The 23,405-nt window shown below is 67.9% G+C and overlaps 2 protein-coding genes across 2 annotated transcripts; both read right to left on the reverse strand.

Annotated features, from left to right (window-relative positions):
* Positions 1-312: 312 nt before the first annotated feature.
* LRRC71 (leucine rich repeat containing 71) lies at positions 313-3,319 on the reverse strand. Its single transcript, XM_059832094.1, has 14 exons — positions 3,223-3,319; positions 3,022-3,138; positions 2,878-2,906; positions 2,775-2,838; positions 2,523-2,598; positions 2,353-2,427; positions 2,176-2,244; positions 1,855-2,014; positions 1,671-1,781; positions 1,512-1,598; positions 1,288-1,398; positions 725-833; positions 531-646; positions 313-429 (listed from the first exon to the last, which is right to left on the reverse strand). Exons 1-14 carry the CDS (start codon positions 3,317-3,319, stop codon positions 313-315), a joined length of 1,338 nt encoding a protein of 445 aa, XP_059688077.1.
* A 2,867-nt stretch (positions 3,320-6,186) lies between these two features.
* Positions 6,187-18,181, reverse strand: PEAR1 (platelet endothelial aggregation receptor 1). Its single transcript, XM_059832194.1, has 22 exons — positions 18,090-18,181; positions 17,905-18,009; positions 17,073-17,173; positions 16,901-16,993; positions 15,442-15,688; positions 15,240-15,354; positions 15,015-15,151; positions 14,389-14,601; positions 13,490-13,664; positions 12,769-12,889; positions 12,519-12,682; positions 12,322-12,424; positions 12,103-12,249; positions 11,866-11,994; positions 11,660-11,788; positions 10,432-10,560; positions 10,129-10,344; positions 9,937-10,052; positions 8,722-8,839; positions 8,470-8,529; positions 7,439-7,627; positions 6,187-6,342 (listed from the first exon to the last, which is right to left on the reverse strand). The coding sequence occupies exons 1-22, from the start codon at positions 18,179-18,181 to the stop codon at positions 6,191-6,193; spliced, it is 3,051 nt and encodes a 1,016-aa protein (XP_059688177.1). The 3' UTR covers positions 6,187-6,190.
* Between the last annotated feature and the right edge of the window lie 5,224 nt (positions 18,182-23,405).

Genomic DNA, 23,405 nt, shown 5'->3' on the forward strand with positions numbered 1-23,405 from the left:
TGCCGCTGGTGACAATCGGTGACCCAAGGGGGCAGCCGGGGAGCCGGGGCGATGGCCGGGGCGCGTCCCACCTCCGCTCCCCCCCATCCCTTCTCCCCCTCCCAGGTGTCGCGGCGAGGCCAGCGCTGGGCTGTCTGATATATATATTATATATAATAGAGCCAAGACTGACCAGTTGCTGTTTGACGCTGTATAATATGGTTTATTTTCTTCCTTTCCACGGTAAAGGTTTTGATTTTTTTTTTTTTTCCCCAAAGAAAAGGCGAGAAGCCAGCTCTCCTTCGCCCGCGGGTGCTGCTCCTGGGGGGCCGGCTAGGCACCCAATTCCTGCTCCTCCTCTTGGCTCTGGGCTTTGGGGAGGGGATCCTGCGGCGACAGCAGCTCCTGGAGCCGCGCGAAAGCCAGGCTGGTGGGAGGGATGCAGTTCTTCTGCGGGGAAGCGAAGCATCAGGCCTTACCCCGCGGCGATGCCAGCCCCACGGCGATGCCAGCCCCACGGCGATGCCAGCCCCACCGCCCACCCAGCTCACCTCCAGGGAGAGGCGCAGCAGCCCCTGCTGCCCCGGCACCTTTGGCTTCTTCTCCTGCCGCTGCCCCTCCAGCGCTGCCAGGAACGCGCCAAGGCCCCGCTCGGTGATGTGGTTGTCTGGGGGGGGAGAGAGGGGTCAGGGACAGGCGCTGGGGGGGCCGGTGGGGTCGAACCCCCCCACCCACGCTCCCTCACGGGTCAGGTTGAGGTTGAGGAGCGCCCGGTTCCCCGGCAGGATGACGCTGCCCTGGTGCTGCCTGGCCTCCTCCAGCAGCGGCTGCGGTGGCTCGGCCGGATCCGGCGCCTGGACAGAGAGGGGCCCCTGAGGGAGTGTGGGACACCAGAGTCGGGCACCCCCCCTCACCACCCCGTCCCACCGGCGTCCCCCACCTCCGGGCTTGGCTTCTCTTGGCTGCTCGGTTTGGCATCTCTGCCGCGGGCGGCTCTCGGCTCCAGCGCTGCCGGGGCGGTGAGTGCAGGGAGGGAGCTGAGCCAGGGCATGGCCCCCCCCGTGCCCCCCCAGCCCGTCGGACCCTCACTCACGCTTCTTGGGCTGCCTGGCCTCCTCTTTCCGCAGTGGCTCCTGCAATGGATGGGGCAGCAGCTTGTGGATCCCCTGCCTCCTCCCCCCATGCACCGCAAAACTGGAAGGGTGGGGAAACTGAGGCACGCCTAGGGCACAGCCTGCCCCCAAACCCGGGGGAACCTGGGCTTCCCCTGCCCGCCCCGATCCCCGCACCAGCCGCCCGCTTCCTCACCTTCTTCTTGGCCGGGGTTTTGCCGTGCTTGGCCGGGGGCAGCTTGTCGGGGGCCGCGCCGCCGCGCAGGCTGGAAGGATGCTCGCTCTGGCCCTCCATCTCTTTTGGGGTCTGGGGGAGAGGGGTGCTCAGGGTGCTGGCAGCCCCCCCCAGAGCCACTGACCTTTCCCGGAGGTGGGGAGGGAACGTGCCCCCCCGCAAAATGGGAAAGGGGGGGGTCTCACCGTGCGGGACTGTCCCAGTGTCTCTGCCAAGAGCAGCCGCCTCCGCTCCACCACTTCGGCGTGCGTCAGCGCGAACGGCCCCAGGATCTGGCAGGCAGCGGGGCAGGGGTTGGCCTGAGCCGCATGCCCCGCTCCCCGGGAATTGGGGGGGACACCCACCTCGGCGAGCCTGATGGCCCCCGCGTCACCGATGTCGTTGTTAGCCAGGGACAGGGAGAGCAGGGAGCGGTTCAAGCGCAAGCCCTGGAGGGCCGAGGGACAGGATGGGTGCTGGGGTGCAGGGCACCCAGCTGAGCCCTGCGTCCTCCCCTGCCCGCAGCAGGCAGCCCTCCCGCTTGCCCACCTTGGCGATGTAGCCGGCTCCCAGGTCCGAGATGCGGTTGAAGCTGAGGACGAGCGAGACCAGGCTGCGGCTGGAGGAGCTCGGGGTGGAAAGGCTCTGCCCGATGAGCCGGGCGGCCGCGTCCCCGATGCTGTTGTTGCGCAGCGAGAGGTGGGCCAGCCTGCGGGACGGGCAGCGGAGGCCTGGGCTTCGCTGCCTGCACCGAGGCGGCCTCGCGGCAGGCAGGGGCTGCCCGCGGCTGGGGACACACCGGGGGTCCCGTGGGGGACTCGGCCGAGCGGGGCCAAGGGCTGAGCACGGCTCGATCCGGCTCCGACTCACGTGCTGGCGTTCCCCATCAGCGTGTGGAAGGCGGGCTCGGGCAAGGGGTTCCCCTCCAGGCTGAGCGTCCTGCGGAGGAAACCCCCCCCCCCCCCAAGCCGGCATTAACGATCCTCCCCGGCACCCCCATTCCTCAGTTAGCGATAACGAGGGAGCACCCCTCAACCGGCCGCGTACCGGAGGTGGGGGCAGCGTGCCAGCAGCGCCGCCAGCGCCGGGAGCAGCCGCTCCGTCAGCCCGACCTTCCAGAGGCTGCGGGAGGACAAGGCGGCATCAGGACCTGCTGCCGGAGAGGGGATGCGCCGGCATCTTGGGGGGCCTGCACCCCACTCCCTGCCCGCACTCACTGCACTGCCTGCAGGCCGGCCAGGGCGGGCAGGCACTGGCTCAGGACCCCCAGCATGGCCTCCTCCATCTTCCAGCCTGCCGGAAAAACGGAGGTCAAGGCCGCGTGACTGGACTGAGCGGGGGGAGAACCCCCAAATGTGGCCGTTCCCCTCCCGAGAGCGCTGGCATGGCTAGGGGGGAACCCACAGGCTCATTTCCAGGGGCTCCTCGTCCCCGGGTGTGGGGGGACCCTGAAGCTCCCCAGGACCCACCTCGCAGGAAGACGGCACGGACGCTCCGGGGGTCCTCGTGCTCCCTTTCCACCTGGATGCAGGGCTGGAAGTAGCTGTACTTGCGCTGGATGCGGGTAAGGACCTCCGGCAGCGTCGGCTCAGCCGGCTCCTCTGCGGGACGGGGACCAGGGTAGGGCGGGGGGTGCTGCCAGCAGCCCTGCGCTCCCCCAGGAGGGACCCCCCCAGACACACGGCTCTCCCCGCGATGTCCCCCAGCCTCGCTCACCATCCGCAGGGAAGCTTGGGGCCGGCCGGCCGGTGACTTTGGGGACGCCGGCGATGCCAGCCCGGGCACAGAGCTCGGGAAGGTCCTGCTCCAGGAGACCGGTGCACTGGTACTCCTCTGCGGGCAGGGCACGCAGGAGGGGGGGCACATGAGGGGGACCCCCGCAGCCCCCCCACAACCCTGCCACGGCCGGGGGCTCACCTGCACCCTGCTCGGCCTTCCTCTCCGCACTCTTCATCTCCTCCTCCGCGGCCGCCGCCGCCTTCTCCTTGGGTGCCCGCTCCCCCCGCCGCCTCATGGCTCGCAGCTGGGGGGCACCGCGGGGGGGGGCTCAGTGCCCCCCCGGCACCCGCCAGCCCCAGGGCCGGCCCGGCCCAGCACCCAGACCCACCCTGCATCCCTGGGCCATGGGGGGGGTCCCAGTGGGGTGCCTATGCAGGTGAGGGGGGATCCCAGGGCCCTATGGGGGGCCCAGGGCTTGGGGGTGCCTATGGGGACCCCTGGGTGGGTGGGTGGGGGGTCTCTGTAGGGGGTAAGGGGAGACCCAGGGTCGGGTGGGTCCCTTGGGGGTCCCTATGGAGGTCTCCCTGAGGGGGGGGGTCCAGGCCTGGGGCTCTATGGGGGTGCAGGGGGGTCCCAGGGCCTTGTGGAGGCCTCCCTGGGGGCATCTCAGGGCTGGGGGGGACCCTATGGGTGGGCCTATGCAGGTGAGGGTGGGCTCCCAGGGCCCTGTGGGGATCCCTATGGGGGGGGGGGGGTGTCCCAGGGAGAAGGGGGGGTCTCTTGGCTGTGGGGTCCCTATGGGGGGGTCCCTGCAAGGGGAAAGGGTTGTCCCAGTGGCAGGGGGGCCTATGGGGGCTCTATGGAGGTCTCCCTGGGGTGAGGGAGGGTCCCAGGGCTGGGGGGGCCCTATGGGGGTCCCTGTGTGGGTGAGGGAGGGTCCCAGGGCTGGGGGGGGCCCTATGGGGGTCCCTATGTGGGTGAGGGGGCTCCCAGGGCTGGGGGGGGCCCTATGGGGGTCCCTACGTGGGTGAGGGAGGGTCCCAGGGCTGGGGGGGCCCTATGGGGGTCCCTACGTGGGTGAGGGAGCGTCCCAGGGCTGGGGGGGCCCTATGGGGGTCCCTACGCGGGTGAGGGAGGGTCCCAGGGCTGGGGGGGCCCTATGGGGGTCCCTACGCGGGTGAGGGAGGGTCCCAGGGCTGGGGGGGCCCTATGGGGGTCCCTGTGTGGGTGAGGGAGGGTCCCAGGGCTGGGGGGGCCCTATGGGGGTCCCTACGTGGGTGAGGGAGCGTCCCAGGGCTGGGGGGGCCCTATGGGGGTCCCTACGCGGGTGAGGGAGGGTCCCAGGGCTGGGGGGGCCCTATGGAGGTCCCTACGCGGGTGAGGGAGGGTCCCAGGGCTGGGGGGGCCCTATGGGGGTCCCTATGCGGGTGAGGGTCCCAGGGCTGGGGGGGCCCTATGGGGGTCCCGGTGGAGGTCTCCCTGGAGGGGGGGTGTCCCAGGCTTGGGGGCCCTATGGGGGGTGAGGGGGGAGATCCCCGGGCCGGAGGGGCCCCCACAGGGCCCCCCTGGGTGGGGACCGGGTCTGGGGGCCTATGGGGGTGCGGGTGGGGGGGGGGTCCCAGAGCCGCCCGTAACCTCCGTCCGCGCCCGGCCCCGACCGGTAACGCATCGGCCGCGCCGCGAGGGGCGGGGCTCCGGGGCGCTGCGGCGCCTGCGCGGGGCGGGGCCGGCCCGCAAGGGGCGGGGCCCGCACCGGGCGGGTGGGGCTTGCACGGAAAGGGCGGGGTCAGCCTGGAAGGGGCGGGGTGGCAGAGAAGAGGCGGGGCCGGTGCAGAAAGGGGCGGGGGCAGCGCAGAAAGGGGCGGGGCCGATGGCACGGGCACCCCTGGCTGCAGAGGTTGGGCACTGGGCGGCGACACTGGGAGCACTGGGCCATCACTGAGCCCTTACTGGGACCAGCGCTGAGCCTTCGCTGGGCCTTTACTGGGGCCGTCATTGGAACATACCGGGTTTTTACTGGGCCTTCACCGGGCCCATCATCGGACCGTCCCTGGGCCCGTGACTGCGACGTAACTGAACCCATCACTGGGCTGTTACTGGGACCATCACCGGGCCCTTACTGGGGCCATCATGGGACCATCACTGGGCCCTTACTGGGACCATCACTGGGTCCTTACTGGGGCCATCATGGGACCATCACTGGGCCCTTACTGGGACCATCACTGGGCCCTTGCTGGGGCCGTCATGGGACCATCACTGGGCCCTTACTGGGGCCATCATGGGACCATCACTGGGGCGTCACTGGGACCATCACTGCGCCCTTACTGGGGCCATCATGGGACCATCACTGGGGCGTCACAGGGACCATCACTGGGCCCTTACTGGGGCCGTCATGGGACCATCACTGGGCCCTTACTGGGACCATCACTGGGTCCTTACTGGGGCCATCATGGGACCATCACTGGGGCGTCACAGGGACCATCACTGGGCCCTTACTGGGGCCGTCATGGGACCATCACTGGGCCCTTACTGGGGCCATCACTGGGCCCTTACTGGGGCCATCATGGGACCATCACTGAGCCCTTACTGGGGCCATCACTGGGCCCTTACTGGGGCCATCATTGGACCATCACTGGGCCCTTATTGGGACAATCACTGGGCCCTTGCTGTGGCCTTACTGGGACCGTCACTGAGGCCTTACTGGGGCCATCATTGCACCATCACTGGGCCCTTACTGGGGCCATCATGGGACCATCACTGGGCCCTTACTGGGACCATCACTGGGCCCTTACTGGGGCCATAATTGGACCGTCACTGAGCCCTTACTGGGGCCATCATTGGACTGTCACTGGGCCCTTACTGGGACCATCACTGGGGCCATCACTGGGCCCAGTCCTGACCCCAGCCCTGGGCCTCCCCGGTCCCCCCTCGTGCTGCCGGTCCCTCCCACGGTTTCCCCCCCATCGCCCCCCCACCCGGTGCCGACCCTCCTCCCCGGCCGGCGGTGCAGGCAGCCCTGGCTCACACCACACCGACAGCCCCTTTATTCACCGCCTGCGTCCCCCGGGCTCGGGGACAGGGACAGGCCCGGGGCACCCCGAACCCCACAGGGCCCCTCCGTCCCCTCCCGGGGTGGGGGGGTCCTGGTCCCCGTCCCCGCCGTCCCTCAGCGGTCCTTCCGGCGCAGCGGCGGGGACGGCGGGTAGTGGCGGGCGGGTGGCACGTCATAGTGGCTGGGGATGTGGCTGTTCTTGGGGGAGTCGTAATGGCTGGGGGGGGCGGCGGAGCTGACGCCTTCGGCCCCCCCGGAGCAATTCTCTGCAGGGACAAGAGGAGGCTGCAAGAGGCTGTGTGTCCCCCCCCAGGGCCATGCAACCCCTGTCACCAAGGCCGTGCGTGTTGTGTCCCCCCCCCTCTAGCACCATGCAGCCCCCGTCACCAGCTCCGTGTCCCCCCCAGGGCCATGCAGCCCCCATCACCAGAGTCGTGTCCCCCCCGAGGGTCACACAGCCCCTGTCACCAAGGCCATGTCCCCCCCCATGCAGCCCCTGTCACCAACACCATGTGTCCCCCCCCATGCAGTCCCCATCATCAGGGTCATGTCCCCCCCATGCAGCCCCCGTCACCAGAGTCGTGTCCCCCGAGGGTCACACAGCCCCTGTCACCAAGGCCGTGTCCCCCACACACACAGTCCCATCACCAAGGCCATGTCCCCCCCCATGCAGCCCTCGTCACCGGGGCCATGTCCCCCGCCCCGTGCAGATGCTGTTGCTGGGACCATGTCCCCAGTGGGACCGTGCAGCCCCTGTCACCAAGGCCATGTCCCCCCCATGCAACCCCTGTCACCAACACCATGTCCCCCCCATGCAGCCCCCGTCACCAGGGACGTGTCCCCCCCATGCAGCCCCCATCACCAGAGTTGTGTCCCCCCAGGTCATGCAGACCCTGTCACCGAGGCCGTGTCCCCCACACACACAGTCCCATCACCAAGGCCATGTCCCCCCCCATGCAGCCCTCATCACCGGGGCCATGTCCCCCGCCCCGTGCAGATGCTGTTGCTGGGACCGTGTCCCCACTGGGACCGTGCAGCCCCCGTCACCAAGGCCATGTCCCCCCCATGCAACCCCTGTCACCAACACCATGTCCCCCCCATGCAGCCCCCGTCACCAGGGTCGTGTCCCCCCAGGGTCATGCAGCCCCCGTCACCAGGGACGTGTCCCCCCCATGCAGCCCCCGTCACCAGGGACGTGTCCCCCCAGGGTCATGCAGCCCCCGTCACCAGGGACGTGTCCCCCCCATGCAGCCCCCGTCACCAGGGCCATGTCCCCCCCCGGAGGGGACGTGCAGCCCCTCTCCCCGTGGCCATGTCCCCACGATCGGGCTCCCCGGGGCCCAGGGGACCCCCCCGCCGTACCCTCCCGGGGCGGCTCCTCGAGGAGCCCGATCTCGGCGTAGGACATCTCCCTCCGGACGGGGGATTTCATCTCCATGTAGCTGCCCTCGGCGGCCTTGGCGGGGGGCGCGGGCAGCTCCTTGATGGTGGCGTAGGGGTTCTCGCTGGCCAGGGAGCTGGCGCTGGCCCCCAGCCCCCCCGGGGGGTGGTCTGGGGGAGAAGGAGTTGGGGGGCTCCCCACGGCAGGGAGCGCAGGGGAGAGGGAGCAGCCGGGTCCCAGGCAAGTCCCAGCCCCATCCCACCCCATCCCAGTCCCTTCCCCACCCAATCCCCATCCCTTCCCCACACCATCCCTGTATCTTCCCCATCCCTGTCCTGTCCCTGTCTTTTCCCGACCCCATGCCCACCTCCATCCCTTCCCCATCTTCATCCCTTCCCCACCCCATCCCCATCTCCAACCCTTCCCCATCTCCATCCCTTCCCCATCTCCATCCCTTCCCCATCTCCACCCCTTCCCCACCCCATCTCCATCCCTTCCCCATCTCCATCCCTTCCCCACCCCATCTCCATCCCTTCCCCATCTCCATCTCTTCCCCATCCCCATCCTTTTCCCATCCCATCCCATCCCATCCCATCCCATCCCATCCCATCCCTGCCTTTTCCTCATCCCATCCCTGTCCCTTTCCCACCCCACCCCAACCCTATCCTTTTCCCATCCCATCCCTGCCTTTTCCTTATCACAGCCCTGTCTCTTTCCCATCCCAGTCCCTTTCCCACCCCATCCCAACCCCATCCCCATCCTTTTCCCATCCCATCCCTGCCTTTTCCCCATCCCATCCCTGTCCCTTTCCCACCCCATCCCAACCCCATCCCCATCCTTTTCCCAGCCCCAGCCCTTCCCCATCCCATCCCTGTCCCATCCCATCCCCACCCCATTCCATCCCTGTTCCAGCCCCAGCCCTTCCCCACACCATCCCTGTCTCTTCCCCATCCCATCCCATCCCATCCCATCCCATCCCATCCCATCCCATCCCATCCCATCCCATCCATACCTTTGCCGTCGTACTTCCCCAGGCCGTAGCTGTAGCTGTAGCTCCGGTCCAGCTGCCCCCCTGTAAGGGGGCAGGTTTGGGGTCCCCCCTCTCCATTCCCCCCCCTCCCCCCTCCAGCATGAAGCTGCTCCACCCAACCCACCCCAGCACCCTCCCGGTGGATCCCGAGCAGGGAGGGGACCCAGGTGTCCACCCGGCTCCGGCCAAGGTCCCCGCCGGCTCCCCGGGAGCTGTCGTCCCCCCCCAGCACGCCCTTACCCCTGGGGCCCACGGTCGGCGCCCCGAGGTGCTTCCAGTCGGGGGGCAGCGTGGCGTTGCCCTCTGCGCCGTAGGGTCTCTCCGCGCCGGGGAAGAGGTGGGTGCCGGGCACCTGGAGCCCAAGTAGGGGATGGGTTGGCCACGAGGCTCCCGGCAGCGGTGCCGTGCCATGCCGTGGTACACCGTGCTGCACCGTGGTACACCATGCAACGCCGCAGCGCACCGTGCAACACCCCGATGCACCACGCAACACCATGCGACAGCACAGTGCGCTGTGTAACGCTGTGCTGCACCGTCACGCTGCACCGTACAACACCGTGCTGCACCGTGCAACACCGCGGTGCACCGCGCAGAACCACAGTGCATCGTGCAACACTGTGCTGCACCACACAACACCATGGTGCACTGTGCAACGCCAAGGTGCACCGTGCAACACTATGCTGCACTGTGCTGCACCACGGTGCACTGTGCAATACCGTGCTGCACCATGCAACACCATGGTGCACCATGCAAAAGCACGGCGCACCGTGTAACACCACAGTGCACCGTGCAACACCACAGTGCACCGTGCAAGACTATGTTGCACCACGCAACACTGCTGCACCGTGCTGCGCCATGGTGCACTGTGCAACACCATAGTGTACCACACAACACTGTGCTGCACCGTGCAACACCGTAGTGCTCCGTGCAACACCATGCTGCACCACGCAACACCATGGTGCACCGTGCAAAACCGTGCTGCGCCACGCAACACTGTGCTGCACTGTGCTGCACCATGGTGCACCATGCAACACCACAGTGCTCCGTGCAACACCATGCTGCACGATGCAACACCATGGTGCACCGTGCAAAACCGTGCTGCACCACGCAACACTGTGCTGCACCGTGCTGCACCATGGTGCACCGTGCAACACTGTGCTGCACCATGCAACACCATAGTGCTCCGTGCAACACCACGCTGCACCACACAACACTGTGCTGCACCGTGCAACACCATAGTGCTCCGTGCAACACCATGCTGCACCACACAACACTGTGCTGCACCATGCAAAACCGTGCTGCACCACGCAACACCATAGTGCGCCATGCAACACCATAGTTCACCATGCAACACCGTGTTGCACCACGGTGCACTATGCAACACCACGCTGCGCCATGCCACACCGTGCTGCGCCATGCCACGCCGCACCGTGCCACGCTGTGCCGTACCTTGAGGGAGCTGGCCCTGTCCTGGGCGCCGGGGCCGGGGGCCGGCAGCGTGCACTGGGACAGCGTGTGGTAGCTGGGGTTGGAGTAGTAGTGCGCGTGGTGGCCCGGTGGCACATCTGGGGGGACAGGCGTCAGCCTGGCGCGGCGGGGCCACCGGTGCTGGGGCCACGTCCCCACTGCCACCGGGCTCACCTGGCACCATGTAGTCGGAGGTGTCCGTCTGTCTGGCTGTGTAGGCCACGGCCAGGTGCCGGCTCTCCTTCCCCTTCTGCCGGTGACGGTAACACAGGGCCACGGCCACCACGGCCACCAGCAAGGCCACCAGGGCCACCAGGCTGAGCACCACGCCCAGGGAGCTGTAGGCTGCCGGGGGGGCTGGCACGATGGTGTAGGGCTGCTCGGGGGTCCCTATGGGGCGGGTGGGTGGGGGAACAGGGTCCTCAGGGTGGGGCAGGGACACCAGCGAGCCCCCCCCACCACACCGCACCCACTCACCGGCCTCGCAGTGGGGCCCGATCCTGCCCGGGGCGCAGGGGCACGTCCCGCTGGCGGGGTGGCAGGTGGCATTGTGGGGACAGCGGCAGAGCTGGTCACACTGGAGCCCAAAGGTCCCGGGGGGGCAGGCTGGGGGCACAGGGCGTGGGGCAGCCCGAGCCATACTGCCCGGGACCGTATGGCTCCATACGGGGCCCACAGAGCTCCATGCTGCCCGGGACCGTATAGCTCCGTACTAGGACTATATAGCTCCATACTGGGACCATATAGCCCCATAGTGCCCAGAACCACATAGCTCCATACTGCCTGGGACTGTATAGCTCCATACCAGGACTATATAGCTCCATACTGCCTGGGACCATATAGCTCCATACCAGGACTATATAGCTCCATACTAGGACCATATAGCTCCATACTGCCTGGGACCATATAGCTCCATACCGGGACCATACAGCTCCATACTGGGACCATATAGCTCCATAGTGCCCAGAACCATATAGCTCCATACTGGGATCATAGAGCTCCATACCGGGACCATATAGCTCCATACCGGGACCATATAGCCCCATAGTGCCCAGAACCACAAAGCTCCATACTGCCTGGGACTGCATAGCTCTATACTGCCTGGGACCATATAGCTCCATACCAGCACCATATAGCTCCATACTGGGACCATATAGCTCCATAATGGAGCCATATAGCCCCATAGTGCCTAGAACCACATAGCTCCATACGGCCTGGGACCATATCGTTCCATACTGGAACAATACAGCTCTCTGGGACTGTATAGCTCCATATCAGGACCATATAGCTCCATATCGGGACCGTATAGCCCCATAGTGCCCAGAACCACATAGCTTCATACGGCCCAGGACTGCATAGCTCCACAGGGGGACTGCACAGCTCCATAGGGGGACCATATAGCTCCACACTGCCCAGAACTGCATAGCTCCATAGTGGGATCCATATAGCTCCATACTGGGACCATATAGCTCCATACTGGGACCATATAGCCCCATAGTGCCCAGAACCACATAGCTCCATACGGCCCAGGACTGCATAGCTCCATAGGGGGACCATATAGCTCCATACTGGGACCATATAGCTCCACTCTGCCCAGGCCAGAGCTGGGTAGGGGTAACCCATACGGCCCGGGGCAGTTCTCTCTCTTGCCCCCCCCCAGGACCCCCGGGCTGGATCCGGGGGGTGCAGCCCCCCATGGCTCTACCTTCTCCGCAGAGCGGCCCCGTCCAGCCGGCCGGGCAGCGGCAGGTCCCCTCGGCGGGGTGGCACGTCCCCCCGTGACGGCACAGGCAGCGCTGGGCGCAGGCGTCCCCCCAGGAGTGGGGGGCGCAGGCTGGAGGGGGGGGGCGAGGGATGGGGTCAGCCCCGCTCCCCCCGGCCCCGGCCCCCCCGCCCCGGCCCCCCACTCACGCTGGGAGCAGCGGGGGCCGTGCCAGCCCGGGGCGCAGAGGCAGGAGCCGTTGGTGGGGTGGCAGGAGGAACCGTTGGCGCAGGAGCAGCTCAGGGAGCAGCGCTTGCCGTAGCGGCCGGGTGGGCAGGCTGGGGTGAGACGAGTGCGCCCGGTCTCAGCCCAGGGGTCGGAGGGGTGGGTTGGGAGCAACCCTCAATTTTTTTTGGTTTTTTTTTTTGGGGGGGACACACACTCACGGCGCTGGCAGGTGGGGCCGCGGAACCCCGGGGCGCAGGTGCAGGATCCGTCCTGGGGCGAGCAGGCGGCCCCGTTGCGGCAGGAGCAGGGCGTGTGGCAGCCCCGGCCCCAGAAGCCGTCGGGGCAGCCCTGCTTGCACTGCGGCCCTGCGAGGAGGATGAGGGATGAAGGCCGAGGGCACAGCGGGGTCCCCCCCACAACCCCGCTCTCCCCTTTACCTGTCCAGCCGGGCAGGCAGCGGCACTCTCCCGTCACCGGATCGCAGCCATCGGCGTGGGCGCAGTCGCACCGCTGCCCACAGCCCACCCCGAATGTCCCGTTCTGGGGTACGGGGACAGGTCGGAGGGGGTCAGCGGTGGGGACGGTGGCACCGAACCCCGGTGCAGGCAGCACCGGCGCAGCCGGCAGCACTCACCGCGCAGGGCTGCAGGCAGCGGGGGCTCTGCCAGCCCGGTGGGCAACTGCAGGTCCCGCTCTGGGGGTCACAGGGAGCCCCGTGGGCGCAGTCGCAGCTCTGGTTGCAACCGGGACCCCAAGTGCCGGTGGGACACGGCGTCGAGCAGTCGGGTCCGTGCCAGCCTGCGGGACGAGGGGACAAGCGGGGTGGGCACAGGGGTGGGGACCCCCACCCTGGTGTGCACCCACCCATCCCGGCGTGCACCCACCTTCCTTGCAGAGGCAGGAGCCGTCGAGGGGGGAGCAGGCGAGGGCGTGCTGGCAGGAGCAGCGCCCGGAGCAGTTCACCCCAAAAGTGTCGGGGGGGCACAGGGAGGAGCAGTGCTCGTCCTGGAGGTGGGGGGGCGAAGACTTCAGGCCAGCTGGGACCCCCACCCAGGGGTGGGGAAAGGACCCAGGAGGCTGGGGAACCCCCCCCACCCACTCACCCGGCCCTCCTCTGGCATTCCGGTGCTGGAGGGAGAGGGGGTGACCCCAAAACCCCATCCTCCCGTGGGAACCCCAAGCTGGCCCCAAGGTTGCCTGGACCCCCAGGCTGCCCCCCAGGGATGCCCCCATGTCCATGCCCCCCACCCAAGGGTGCCCAGACCCCCGTGACTCCCCCAGGGATGCCCAGCCCCCCACTGTCCCCCCAGGACCACCCAGACCCCCACATTCCCCCCCAGAACACCCCAGACCCCCACAGCTCCCCCAGAATTACCTAGACACCTCCCACACTCCCCCCCAGGACCACCCAGACCCCCCACACTCTCCCCCCAGGACCACCCAGACCCCCACTCTCCCCCTAAGGATGCCCCCAGACCCCCACTCTCCCCCCCCAGGACCACCCAGACCCCCCCCCTCCCCCTAGGGATGCCCCAGACCCCCACGCTCCCGCTCCACGTGCCGCCCCAGGACCAGCAGCCCCCCGTGCCCCCCAGGCCCCCGCACCGTGTAGCCGGGGGGGCAGCGGCAGTGGCCGGTGGTCCCGTCGCAGGCCCCCCCATGCAGGCAGAGGCAGGCCTGCAGGCAGCCGGCCCCGAAGGAGCCGGGGGGGCAACTCTCGTTGCAGAAGAGCCCAGCCCAGCCGGGGCGACAGACGCACTCCCCGAGCAATGGGTGGCAGCTGGGGGCACCCGCTCAGCACCCCAGTGCTCCCAGTATGGGGCACTGGGGGTGCTGGGAAGGGGCTTTGCAAATGGCAGGGGGCACAAAGTACCGGGGGGGGGGGAATTACCCTCTTGCTGGCTCCCCAGCCAGCACCCCGGCTTGCTTGGCGAGGGTGTTGGGGGGAGATGAGGGTGCTGGGGGGAGACGAGGGTGCTGGGGGGTGGCAAGGATGCTGAGAGGAGGCAAGGGTGCTGGGGGGAGACAAGGGTGCTGGGGGGGAGGCAAGGGTGCTGGGAGGAGGCAAAGGTGCCGGGGGGACATGAGGGTGCTGGAGGGGGAGACAAGGGTGCTGGGGGGGAGACGAGGGTGCTGGGGGGAGGTGAGGGTGCTGGGGGGGAGTCAAGGGTGCTGGGGGGAGACAAGGGTGCTGGGGGGAGGTGAGGGTGCTGGGGGGGGAGACAAGGGTGCTGGGAGGGGAGGTAAGGGTGCTGGAGGGGAGATGAAGGTGCTGGGGGGACATGAGGGTGCTGGGGGGGAGACAAAGGTGCTGGGGGGACATGAGTGTGCTGGGGGGGAGACAAGGGTGCTGGGGGCGACAAGGGTGCTGGGGGCGGGAGATGGGGGTGCTGGGGGGGAGACAGGGCTGCTGGGAGGAGGTGAGGGTGCTGGGGGGGACAGAAGGATGCTGGGGGCGAGGCGAGGGTGCTGGGGGGGTCCGGGGTGGCTTGGGGGGGTCCTACCTCTGGCTGTGCTGGGGGTGGCAGAGGCAGCGGCTCTGGCAGCGGAGGCCGTAGAGGCCGGGCAGGCAGCGGCGTTCCTCGCAGCGGCTGCCCTCGAAGCCGGCCTCGCACAGGCAGCCCCCGTCCACGTGGAAGCATTGGCCCCCGTTGGCACAATCGCAGCTCTCCCGGCAGTCCTGCCCGTACCGCCCCACCGGGCACCTCTCCCGGCACCTGCGTGGGGGGACAAAGAGGGTGGGGGGGTGACATGGCCCCACCAGGAGCCAGGGTGGCTCCCGGATCTCCCCCCGCCAAGCTGAGGCCGTCCAGCTCATTGCATGCCAGGCTGGGGGAGCTGGGGGTGGCCCTGCCTGCACGGAGACCTGGCGCTGGCAGCGGTGGGGCTCGGTGGCCCCGTCCCCATGTGCCCCATCCCCGTGTACCCCCAGCCACCCCTTGGACCCCTGTGCCCTGTCCCTGGGTGCCCCCTCCCTGGGCACCCCCATCTCCATCTGCCCCCAACCCCACGTACCCCCATCCCAAAGTCTGTCCCCTCTGCCCCCCATCCCTCTGTCCCCCCATCCCCCTGTCCCCCCGAGCCCCCTAAACCCCCTGGCCCTCCCCATCCCCCTGTCCCCCCCCCTCACTGCTCTCCGGTGAAGCCGGGGGCACACTGGCACTGTCCCCCCCGGGGGTCACAGTGGCCCCCGTTGTGGCAGCGACACTCGCCCTGGCAGCCGGGGCCGAAGCGCCCGGGGGGGCACGGCACGGAGCAGATCTCCCCCTGCAAAGGAGCACCGGGGTTGGCAGGGGAAACTGAGGCAGGCACCGCGCTACCTGGGGAGGGGGACACGGTGTCGCAGCCCACCTACCATCCATCCATGGGGGCAGACGCAGGTGCCGGAGCTGGGGGGGTGGCAGATGCCCCCGTTCTGGCAGGGGCAGGGGCTGCTGCAGGACGTCCCCTCGGGGCAGGGCACCTCGCAGCTGTGGGGCGGGGGGCAAGGGGTGAGCGGGACCCCCACCTAGTGGGTGCTGGGGTTGGGGGGGGGGAAGCGAGGAGCCCCTACTCACAGGGGGCCAGCCAGCCCCGGGGGGCAGAGGCAGGCGCCGGTGGAGGCGTTGCAGGGGGCCCGGTGGTGGCAGGGGCAGGGCAGGCGGCAGCCCTGGCCGTAGGTGCCGGGCGGGCATGGCTGGCGGCACAGGGGGTCGGCGAAGCCGGGGGGGCAGGAGCAGACCCCGCTCAGGGGGTCGCAGGGGGCCCCGTGGTGGCAGTCGCAGCGGTGCCCACAGCCCGGCCCCCACGACTGCTCGTCACACTCTGCCCGGGGGAGATGTCCGGTACCTCCCGGTCCCCATCCCTGTCCCATCCCCAACCATCCATCCAGCCCCATCCCCATCCTATCTTCATCCCCATCCCCATCCCATCTTCATCGCCATCTTATCTCCATCCCATTCTCCATCCCCATCCCATCCCATCCCATGCGTACGCCATCCCAGTCCCATCCCCAACCCATCTCCATCCCCATCCCAATCCCATCCCATCTCCATCCCCATCCCAATCTCCATCCCCATCCTGTGCGTATCCTACCCCAATCTCTACCCACCCCATTCTCTGTCCCCATTCTATTCTCCATCCCTGTCACAATCTCCATCTGCATCCCAATCTCCATCCTATCTTCATCACCATCTTAACTCCATCCCTGTCCCCATCCTTGTCATCATCCCCATCCCACTCTCCATCCCCATCCCAATCCCATGCGTATCCCATCCCAAACTCTCCCCATCCCATGTTTATCTCCATCCCACTCTCTATCCCCATTCTATTCTCCATCCCTATCCCAATCTCCATCCCCCTCCCAATCTCATCCATATCCCATCCCCATCCCAATCCGTCCCCATTCCATCTCCAGCCCATCCCCATCCCTGTCACAATCCCCATCCCAATCCGTCCCCATCCCATCTCCATCCCAACCCCATCCCTCTCCCTGTCCCCATCCCCATCCCAATCCATCCCCATCCCATCTCCATCCCAACCCCATCCCTCTCCCTGTCCCCATCTCCATCCCAATCTGTCCCCATCCCATCTCCATCCCAACCCCATCCCTCTCCCTGTCCCCATCCCCATCCCAATTTGTCCCCATCCCATCTCCATCCCATCCCTCTCCCTGTCCCCATTCCCATCCCAATCCATCCCCATCCCATCTCCATCCCAACCCCATCCCTCTCCCTGTCCCCATCCCCATCCCAATCCATCCCCATCCCATCTCCATCCCAACCCCATCCCTCTCCCTGTCCCCATCCCAATCCGTCCCCATCCCCATCCCAATCTGTCCCCATCCCCATACCTGTCCCCATCCCTATCCCAATCCATCCCCATCCCATCTCCATCCCTCTCCCTGTCCCCATCCCGGATGTCCCACCCCAGGCTGCCCAGCGCTCCAGGGAAACCCACCGCCCCACCCTGCCACCCCCAGCTGGGGGTCCCCACCTCCGTCCCCCCCCCCTCAGCACCCCGACACCCATCCCTCACCGCTGGAGCAGTCGGCACCCCGCCAGCCCGGCTCGCACTGGCAGAGCTCGGGAGCCACGCACCGGCCGTGGACGCACTCCTGGGTGCAGCGCGCTGCGGGGACACGGCCGGGGGGGGCTGAGCCAGGATGTGACCCCCGGGGGACCCCCGGTCGCCCCCTCGCCCCACTCACGGACGCAGGTGTCCCGGCTCTCGTAGTAGCCCAGGCAGCACTGGTAGCGCCGCCGGTAGTCGGTCCGGACTGCCTGCCGGTACTCGGTGCGGTACACGATCCTGCGCCCCACACCAGCGCCATCAGGATGGGGACACCCCGCTCCAGCCCCCCCCATAGCCTTGGGGACACCCCGCAGTGGGACACCCCGCTCCAGCCCCCCCATAGCCTTGGGGACAGCCCACAGTGGGACACCCCGCTCCAGCCCCCCCCATAGCCTTGGGGACACCCCGCAGTGGGACACCCCGCTCCAGCCCCCCCATAGCCTTGGGGACACCCCGCAGTGGGACACCCCGCTCCAGCCCCCCATAACCTTGGGGACACCCTACAGTGGGACACCCCGCTCCAGCCCCCCATAGCCTTGGGGACACCCCGCAGTGGGACACCCCGCTCCAGCCCCCCATAGCCTTGGGGACACCCCGCAGTGGGACACCCCGCTCCAGCCCCCCATAACCTTGGGGACACCCTACAGTGGGACACCCCGCTCCAGCCCCCCATAGCCTTGGGGACACCCCACAGTGGGACACCCCGCTCCAGCCCCCCCACCCATAGCCTTGGGGACACCCCGCAGTGGGACACCCCGCTCCAGCCCCCCATAACCTTGGGGACACTCTGCAGTGGGACACCCCGCTCCAGCCACCCATAACCTTGGGGACACCCCGCAGTGGGACACCCCGCTCCAGCCCCTCCACCCATAACCTTGGGGACACCCTGCAGTGGGACACCCCGCTCCAGCCCCCCATAGCCTTGGGGACACCCTGCAGTCCCCGAGGGGGGCCGGGGCTGCTCCCACCTCTGCTGCAGGCAGGGCAGGGGGGACCCCGGCACCCCGGCGCAGGGCTCGGTGGAGGACACGACGTGGGGTTTGGTGTAGGACTCCTTCACCGCCGCCGTGAAGCTGCCGAAGGAGAGGCCGCGGGGTGACGGCAGGTCCCGGGGGACCCCACCGCCATCACCCCCCAGTCCCCCCAGTCCTACCTCTCCCAGTAGCTGCAGACGTTGGGGTCGCTGGGGCGGAGGGCGGCCAGGAGGCAGGCGTGCATCGCCAGCGCCGCGGCCCGCAGCACCATCCTGCACGGGGAGACGACGGCTTCGCCCTCCACCTCGCCGCATTCCCGCTCCCCACCCACCGCCCCCGGCCCCGGCTTCGGCGCAGGATTCGGCCTCCCCATAGGGCTGGCTTTGCATTCCTCCATCCGCAGGAACAGCCCCAACCCCGGCCCCCGCTGCTCCCCCAGCACCGGCCTGTGCCAAGGGGAAACTGAGGCACGGCCACTCCGCAGCCTGGGTGGCCCCACGCATCCCGGGACACCCCAAAAGCCGCGTCCTGGCATCACCACGGCCTCTCCCGCTGCACCTCCATCCCAGCGTGGGATGCTGCCGGGGAGGGTACCCAGGGTGTCGGGGCGGTGTTCGGCACAGCAGTTCCTGGTCCTGGCACGGCGCCTCATGGCCCTGTTTCAACCCGTTTCGTGTTTATTCCCAGCCGTGTTTCCTGGATCCGTCAGCTTCTTGCTCAACCCAACGAAGGTCTGGCTTTGCTGGGGCGGCTCCGGGATCACCGCCAGCTCGGGGGCCGGGGTGGGGGACAGCGAGCCCCCCGAGCCCGCGGTGCCGTGTTTACCGGGACGCGTGTTTTACGGCTAAACACCCGCGTGCCGAGGGCGGAAACAGAGGTTTCCTGGTCAGCACAGCTGGATTTACGGCCGCTTCCGTGCCACTCCGGCCATGGGACACCCCAAAAGTGCCGTCCCCGGCAGCCCCCCGAGTCCATCCTCCCCCTCGCCGGGGCCCGTGCTGGGGTTTGGGGCCAAATAATGGGGTGGAGGGAGGGAGTGACCCCCCTCATCCCAAAACAGCCGATTTTGGGTGGAAAAACCGTTTAGTGGGAAAGTTCCCCCCCCATTTCCCTTCAGCTCCCAGCGGTGAGGAATTAATTGCTCATCCGCAGGCGAAATTCCCTCCCCTGGACCCTCCTGGGGGGCAGAGCCGGGGGGACCCCCCGCCCTTCCCATGGCCCCACTGCCGGCCCCATCCCCTGCTCCGGCAATGGGGGGGGGGGTGTCGGGGGGTCCCAGCGCTGCTGCGAAGAACAGGAACCGCTGGGAGATGCTGGCAGGAAAAGCGAGGAGTCATCAAAACACGCCGGCACGCCCCATCTGCTCCTCACTGGGGGGCCCGGCCGCGGGGAAGAGCCCCCCCAAGATTGCTATAGTGGCAAAAGACCCCCCAAGAGCCGGCGCTCCCCAACCCATGGGTGCCCCCGAGCACCCCCTGAGCGGGACGGGGAGCATTGCCCGCCGGTGGCAAGGCTCAGAATGGGGGGGGCGTGTGGCCGGGGTGAGGGCAGGGGACCAGGGGACATGGGGACCAGCCCTGCCCTGTCCCCGTGGGGGACACGGTGCTGGGGACACCCCCCCCGGAGCCCCTATCTCTGCCCCATTACTTCCTGCGCCGCAGCTCCAGGGCTGACGCGTTTCCTCTGGGGGCTGCGAACCCGAAGGGATGGGGCTGGGTGAGGGTGAGGGGGGCGAGGGTGAAGGTTAGGGTTAGGGTTAGGGTCAGCAATGAGGTCGCCATGGGGTGTCGCAGCACCGTCCCACGCCCCATCTGCTGTCCCCACCACCACCATCACCTCGCCTCGACCACGACAACCCGTGACGTCCCCAAACCGCCCGCCACGGCGCTGAGAACCATCCCAATCCAGCACCACCCCGGCAGGGCACCCCATGACCCCCCAAACCCACCCCCGGCGATCCGGGGTGCCCCGGAGCGGGGCCGGTGGCACTGACCTGGCCGGGGGCCGCGGCGGCGGGCAGGGTCGGGGTGCGATGGCCCCACGCGGGGCTGGCCTGGCCGGTGGGCTCGGCCGGCCGGGACGGCGCAGCACGGCCGTCGGAAGCGGAGGGAGGGCTGGAGCCGCTCTCAGGAAGTTTGGACGCGGAGACAACTATGGAAAAGGGAAAAAAATAAAAAACCTTAGGGTTTTTTTTTTTTTCTCCTTTTTTTTTCTTTTCTGGCCAGAAACCAGCGGGTTTTGGAACAACAACATCGCTGGGGCTGCTCGCACACAGCGCTGGGTGGGGAGGGGTCCGTGGGGACATCCCGGCGTGGCCCCTCAGCTGGGTCCCGGCGCTGGAGGGTGTCCCTGTCCCCTGAGGGCTCCGCGGGGACCCGTGACCCCTCGGCAGCGGGGCCAGCCCTACCTGCCCCACGGCCCGCAGGACTTTGCGCAGGAGCGGATGGAGAGCGTGGCACCGCCGAGGGCGGGGAGGGCTGTGCCCACCCCTGGCTTCTCCTCCCCAGAGGTCCCCAGCCGGCACTGGCACCCATGGGTGCAGGCCTTGAGCCGGGGTGTCCCGCAGGGCCGGGGGGAGCGGACGGGACACCCGGCCGAGGGGCTGCTGCTCTCCTGCTGCGAGGGGCAGCGGGGACGGGGGGTTCCTTCGGCTTAACAGCAGCATCTGGTGGCAGTGGGGAGCAGAGGGTGGGCCCCGTGCCCGGCGTCCTGGGCACACATCGTCCCTGCATCCCGGGATCCCGGGCACACATCATCCCTGCATCCCAGGCACACATCGTCCCTGCATCCCGGCATCCCGGGCACACATCATCCCTGCATCCCAGGATCCCAGGCACACATCATCCCAGCATCCCGGGCACACATCATCCCTGTATCCCAGGATCCTGGACACACATTGTCCCCACATCCTGACATCCCAGGTGCACAACATGCCAGTATCCCAGCATCCCAGGCATGCATCATTCCTGCATCCCAGACACACGTCGTCCCCGCATCCCGACATCCCAGGCACACATTGTCCCTGCATCCCAGACACACATTGTCCCTGCCTCTCGGCATCCCAGACACACATCACCCCCGCATCCCGACATCCCAGGCACACATTGTCCTTACATCCCAGACACATGTTGTCCCTACATCCCAGACACACATTGTCCCTACATCCCAGTCACATGTCATCCCCGCATCCCGACATCCCAGACACACATTGTCCCTGCATCCCAGACACATGTTGTTCCTGCCTCTTGGCATCCCAGGCACACGTCATCCCCGCATCCCAACATCCCAGGCACACATTGTCCCTACATCCCAGACACACGTTGTCCCTGCCTCTCGGCATCCCAGACACACGTCATCCCCGCATCCCGACATCCTAGGCACATGTCCCTGCCTCTCGGCATCCCAGACACCCTCCATCCCTACATCCCGGGATCCCTGGCCATGCGTTTCCCCTGCATCCCTACATCCCGGGATCCCTGGCCATACATCACCGCCATATCCTGGGATTCCCAGCTTTGCATCACCCCTATATCCTGGGATCCTCAGCCATCCATCGCCCCTACATCCCTGGGGTGCTGGCCATGTATCACTCCTATATCCCGGCCTCCTGGACATGTATCCCACCTACATCCCGGGATCCCCAGCCACGTGTCACCCCCATCCCAGGACCCCCGACCGGGCAGCTCAGCACCGCGTGTGTCCCCCCCCAAGCCCCGCTGCCCCCCACTCCCAGCGAGCACTACATTAGCCGGCCTCAACTGATGTCAAGGCGCCGTTAATTGCCTCTCCTCGTTACAGTAATAGCTCTAATCACTCATAACGATTTTCACGTCCCAGGGTGGCTCAGCCGCCCCCCCTCGCCCCCCCTCCAGGGCTCCATTAGGATCAAGCCCACCCGTAATTGGGGGTCCGCTGTGGCCACCCCAAAACGGCGCTTATCGGAGCAGGTTTGGGCACCGAGGCCGTGGGCACAGAGGGGTCCCGGGTTGGGGACATCGGGGTCAGGACAAGCTGGGGACACCCGGAGCGGGGGAGCTGGTGGGGCAGTGACCCCCCCACCCCACCCCGATGCTATTAAACAAGGTGTCCCCAGGGCGGTGGGGAAATATTGCTCGGGGACGCTTCAGCGGCACTTCAGCTGCGCCTCAGCGCCGAGATGCCTTTACAGCCCCCCCGAGAGGCCAGAGGGGTCGGGGACCCCCCCAGTGCACTTAGGGGCAGCCGGGGTCTGGCCAACGCTCAGCCCCCCCCCGGGACCCGTGGTGCCGGGACGCAGCTGCATCCCCAGCCCTATGTCCCCCAAAACCATCCCCCCCCATCCTTTGGGGGGGGGAACCCCCAAACACACAGCTGGTCCCCTTAGGGGGGACCTGGGGGTCCCCTTAGGGGCTTCTGGGGGGGGGTGTAGGACCCCCAAGGGCGCAGAGCCAGCCCCACCAGTGTCCGAGCCCGCAGCATCGGGGCGCAGGAGGGTGGCTCAGCCAAGATGGGACCCCCACCCTGTGCAGGATGCGGCCGCAGACCACCAGCGGCTCTTCGCAGCTGTGTTGGCTGCAAGAGGCAGGATCGGGCCCAGGACCCCCCAACCTTCCTTCACCCTCGCTAGCGGGGCCAGGCCGCGGTGCCGCTGGGGCGGGCAGCTTTGCCAGGGAGCGGAGCCGTTAATTACCTCATTGCCAGAGTCCATTACCGCTCCCCCCGGAGCGGGTGAAATGGAGAAACTGCGGCAGGAGAGGGGGGGAAATAAAATCAATCAGGGCTGAACCCTTCAGGGAGAGGGGCTGGAGGGGGGGCTTAACCCTTCCCTAACCACCCTAAGGGGGAAACTGAGGCACAGCCACCCCCCCCCCCATGGGGGAAACTGAGGCACTGCCGCTCCATAGGGGAAACTGAGGCACGGCTGCAGGGAAGCCCACACTGCTCGGGCCAAGCGGGGCGGGGGGGGTGTCACCACCACACACGGTCCCTTTTGGGGCGTTGGTCTGCGGCAATCTGCGGCGCGGGGCTGGAAAAGCTCAAGGTTGTAATCTTGTTCCTTCCTCAAATTAGATAAGAGGAAAAAAGGCCATAAATCAGCGCGGGCAGCGATTAGAGGGACCCCAAGGAAGGAGGTGGGGGGCTCTGCCAGCCGGGCTCCGCTCGAGCAGGGCCGGATCCTGCCCACGCCGGCTCCCCCCGTCCTGGAGCTGGACCCTCGGCAAAGATTTGGGGCCAGACGGAGGGACTGGACACCCGGGCTGGGAGCTGGATCCGGCCCCGCTGTGGGGTTTGGGGATGGATTACAGGCTGGGAGCCACGGGGCGCTGGGGACGGCTCCGGTTTCCTCCAGCTCTCATCGTGCCTCATCCAGCCCCGGCCACCCGGCACAGCCATGCGCCGTGCCGGCCCTGAGCCCCTCAGCACCCACCGCAGACCACCCCCGCCCCAGCCGCTCCCACCTTGCGCTGTGCCTCAGTTTCCCCTGTGACCCTGCTTTCCTCCTGCTTATCTCGGGT

This window comes from Gavia stellata, chromosome 33 (genome assembly GCF_030936135.1).
Source record: "Gavia stellata isolate bGavSte3 chromosome 33, bGavSte3.hap2, whole genome shotgun sequence".
In the NCBI taxonomy this organism is placed as follows: domain Eukaryota; kingdom Metazoa; phylum Chordata; class Aves; order Gaviiformes; family Gaviidae; genus Gavia; species Gavia stellata.

What these genes read in the sequence shown, in the direction of transcription:
- LRRC71 (XM_059832094.1), bottom strand. Translation starts at nt 3,319, where the DNA reads ATGAGGCGGCGGGGGGAGCGGGCACCCAAGGAGAAGGCGGCGGCGGCC. An exon ending in GAAGGCCGAGCAGGGTGCAG is followed by an intron (nt 3,139 to 3,222) that starts GTGAGCCCCCGG and finishes CCCTGCCCGCAG; the next exon opens with AGGAGTACCAGTGCACCGGT. An exon ending in GCACGCTGCCCCCACCTCCG is followed by an intron (nt 2,245 to 2,352) that starts GTACGCGGCCGG and finishes TTTCCTCCGCAG; the next exon opens with GACGCTCAGCCTGGAGGGGA.
- PEAR1 (XM_059832194.1), bottom strand. Translation starts at nt 18,181, where the DNA reads ATGGTGCTGCGGGCCGCGGCGCTGGCGATGCACGCCTGCCTCCTGGCC. An exon ending in CACCCCCAGCACAGCCAGAG is followed by an intron (nt 13,665 to 14,388) that starts GTAGGACCCCCC and finishes GGGTGCCCCCAG; the next exon opens with CTGCCACCCATTGCTCGGGG. An exon ending in ACAGGGCCAGCTCCCTCAAG is followed by an intron (nt 8,840 to 9,936) that starts GTACGGCACAGC and finishes CTTGGGCTCCAG; the next exon opens with GTGCCCGGCACCCACCTCTT.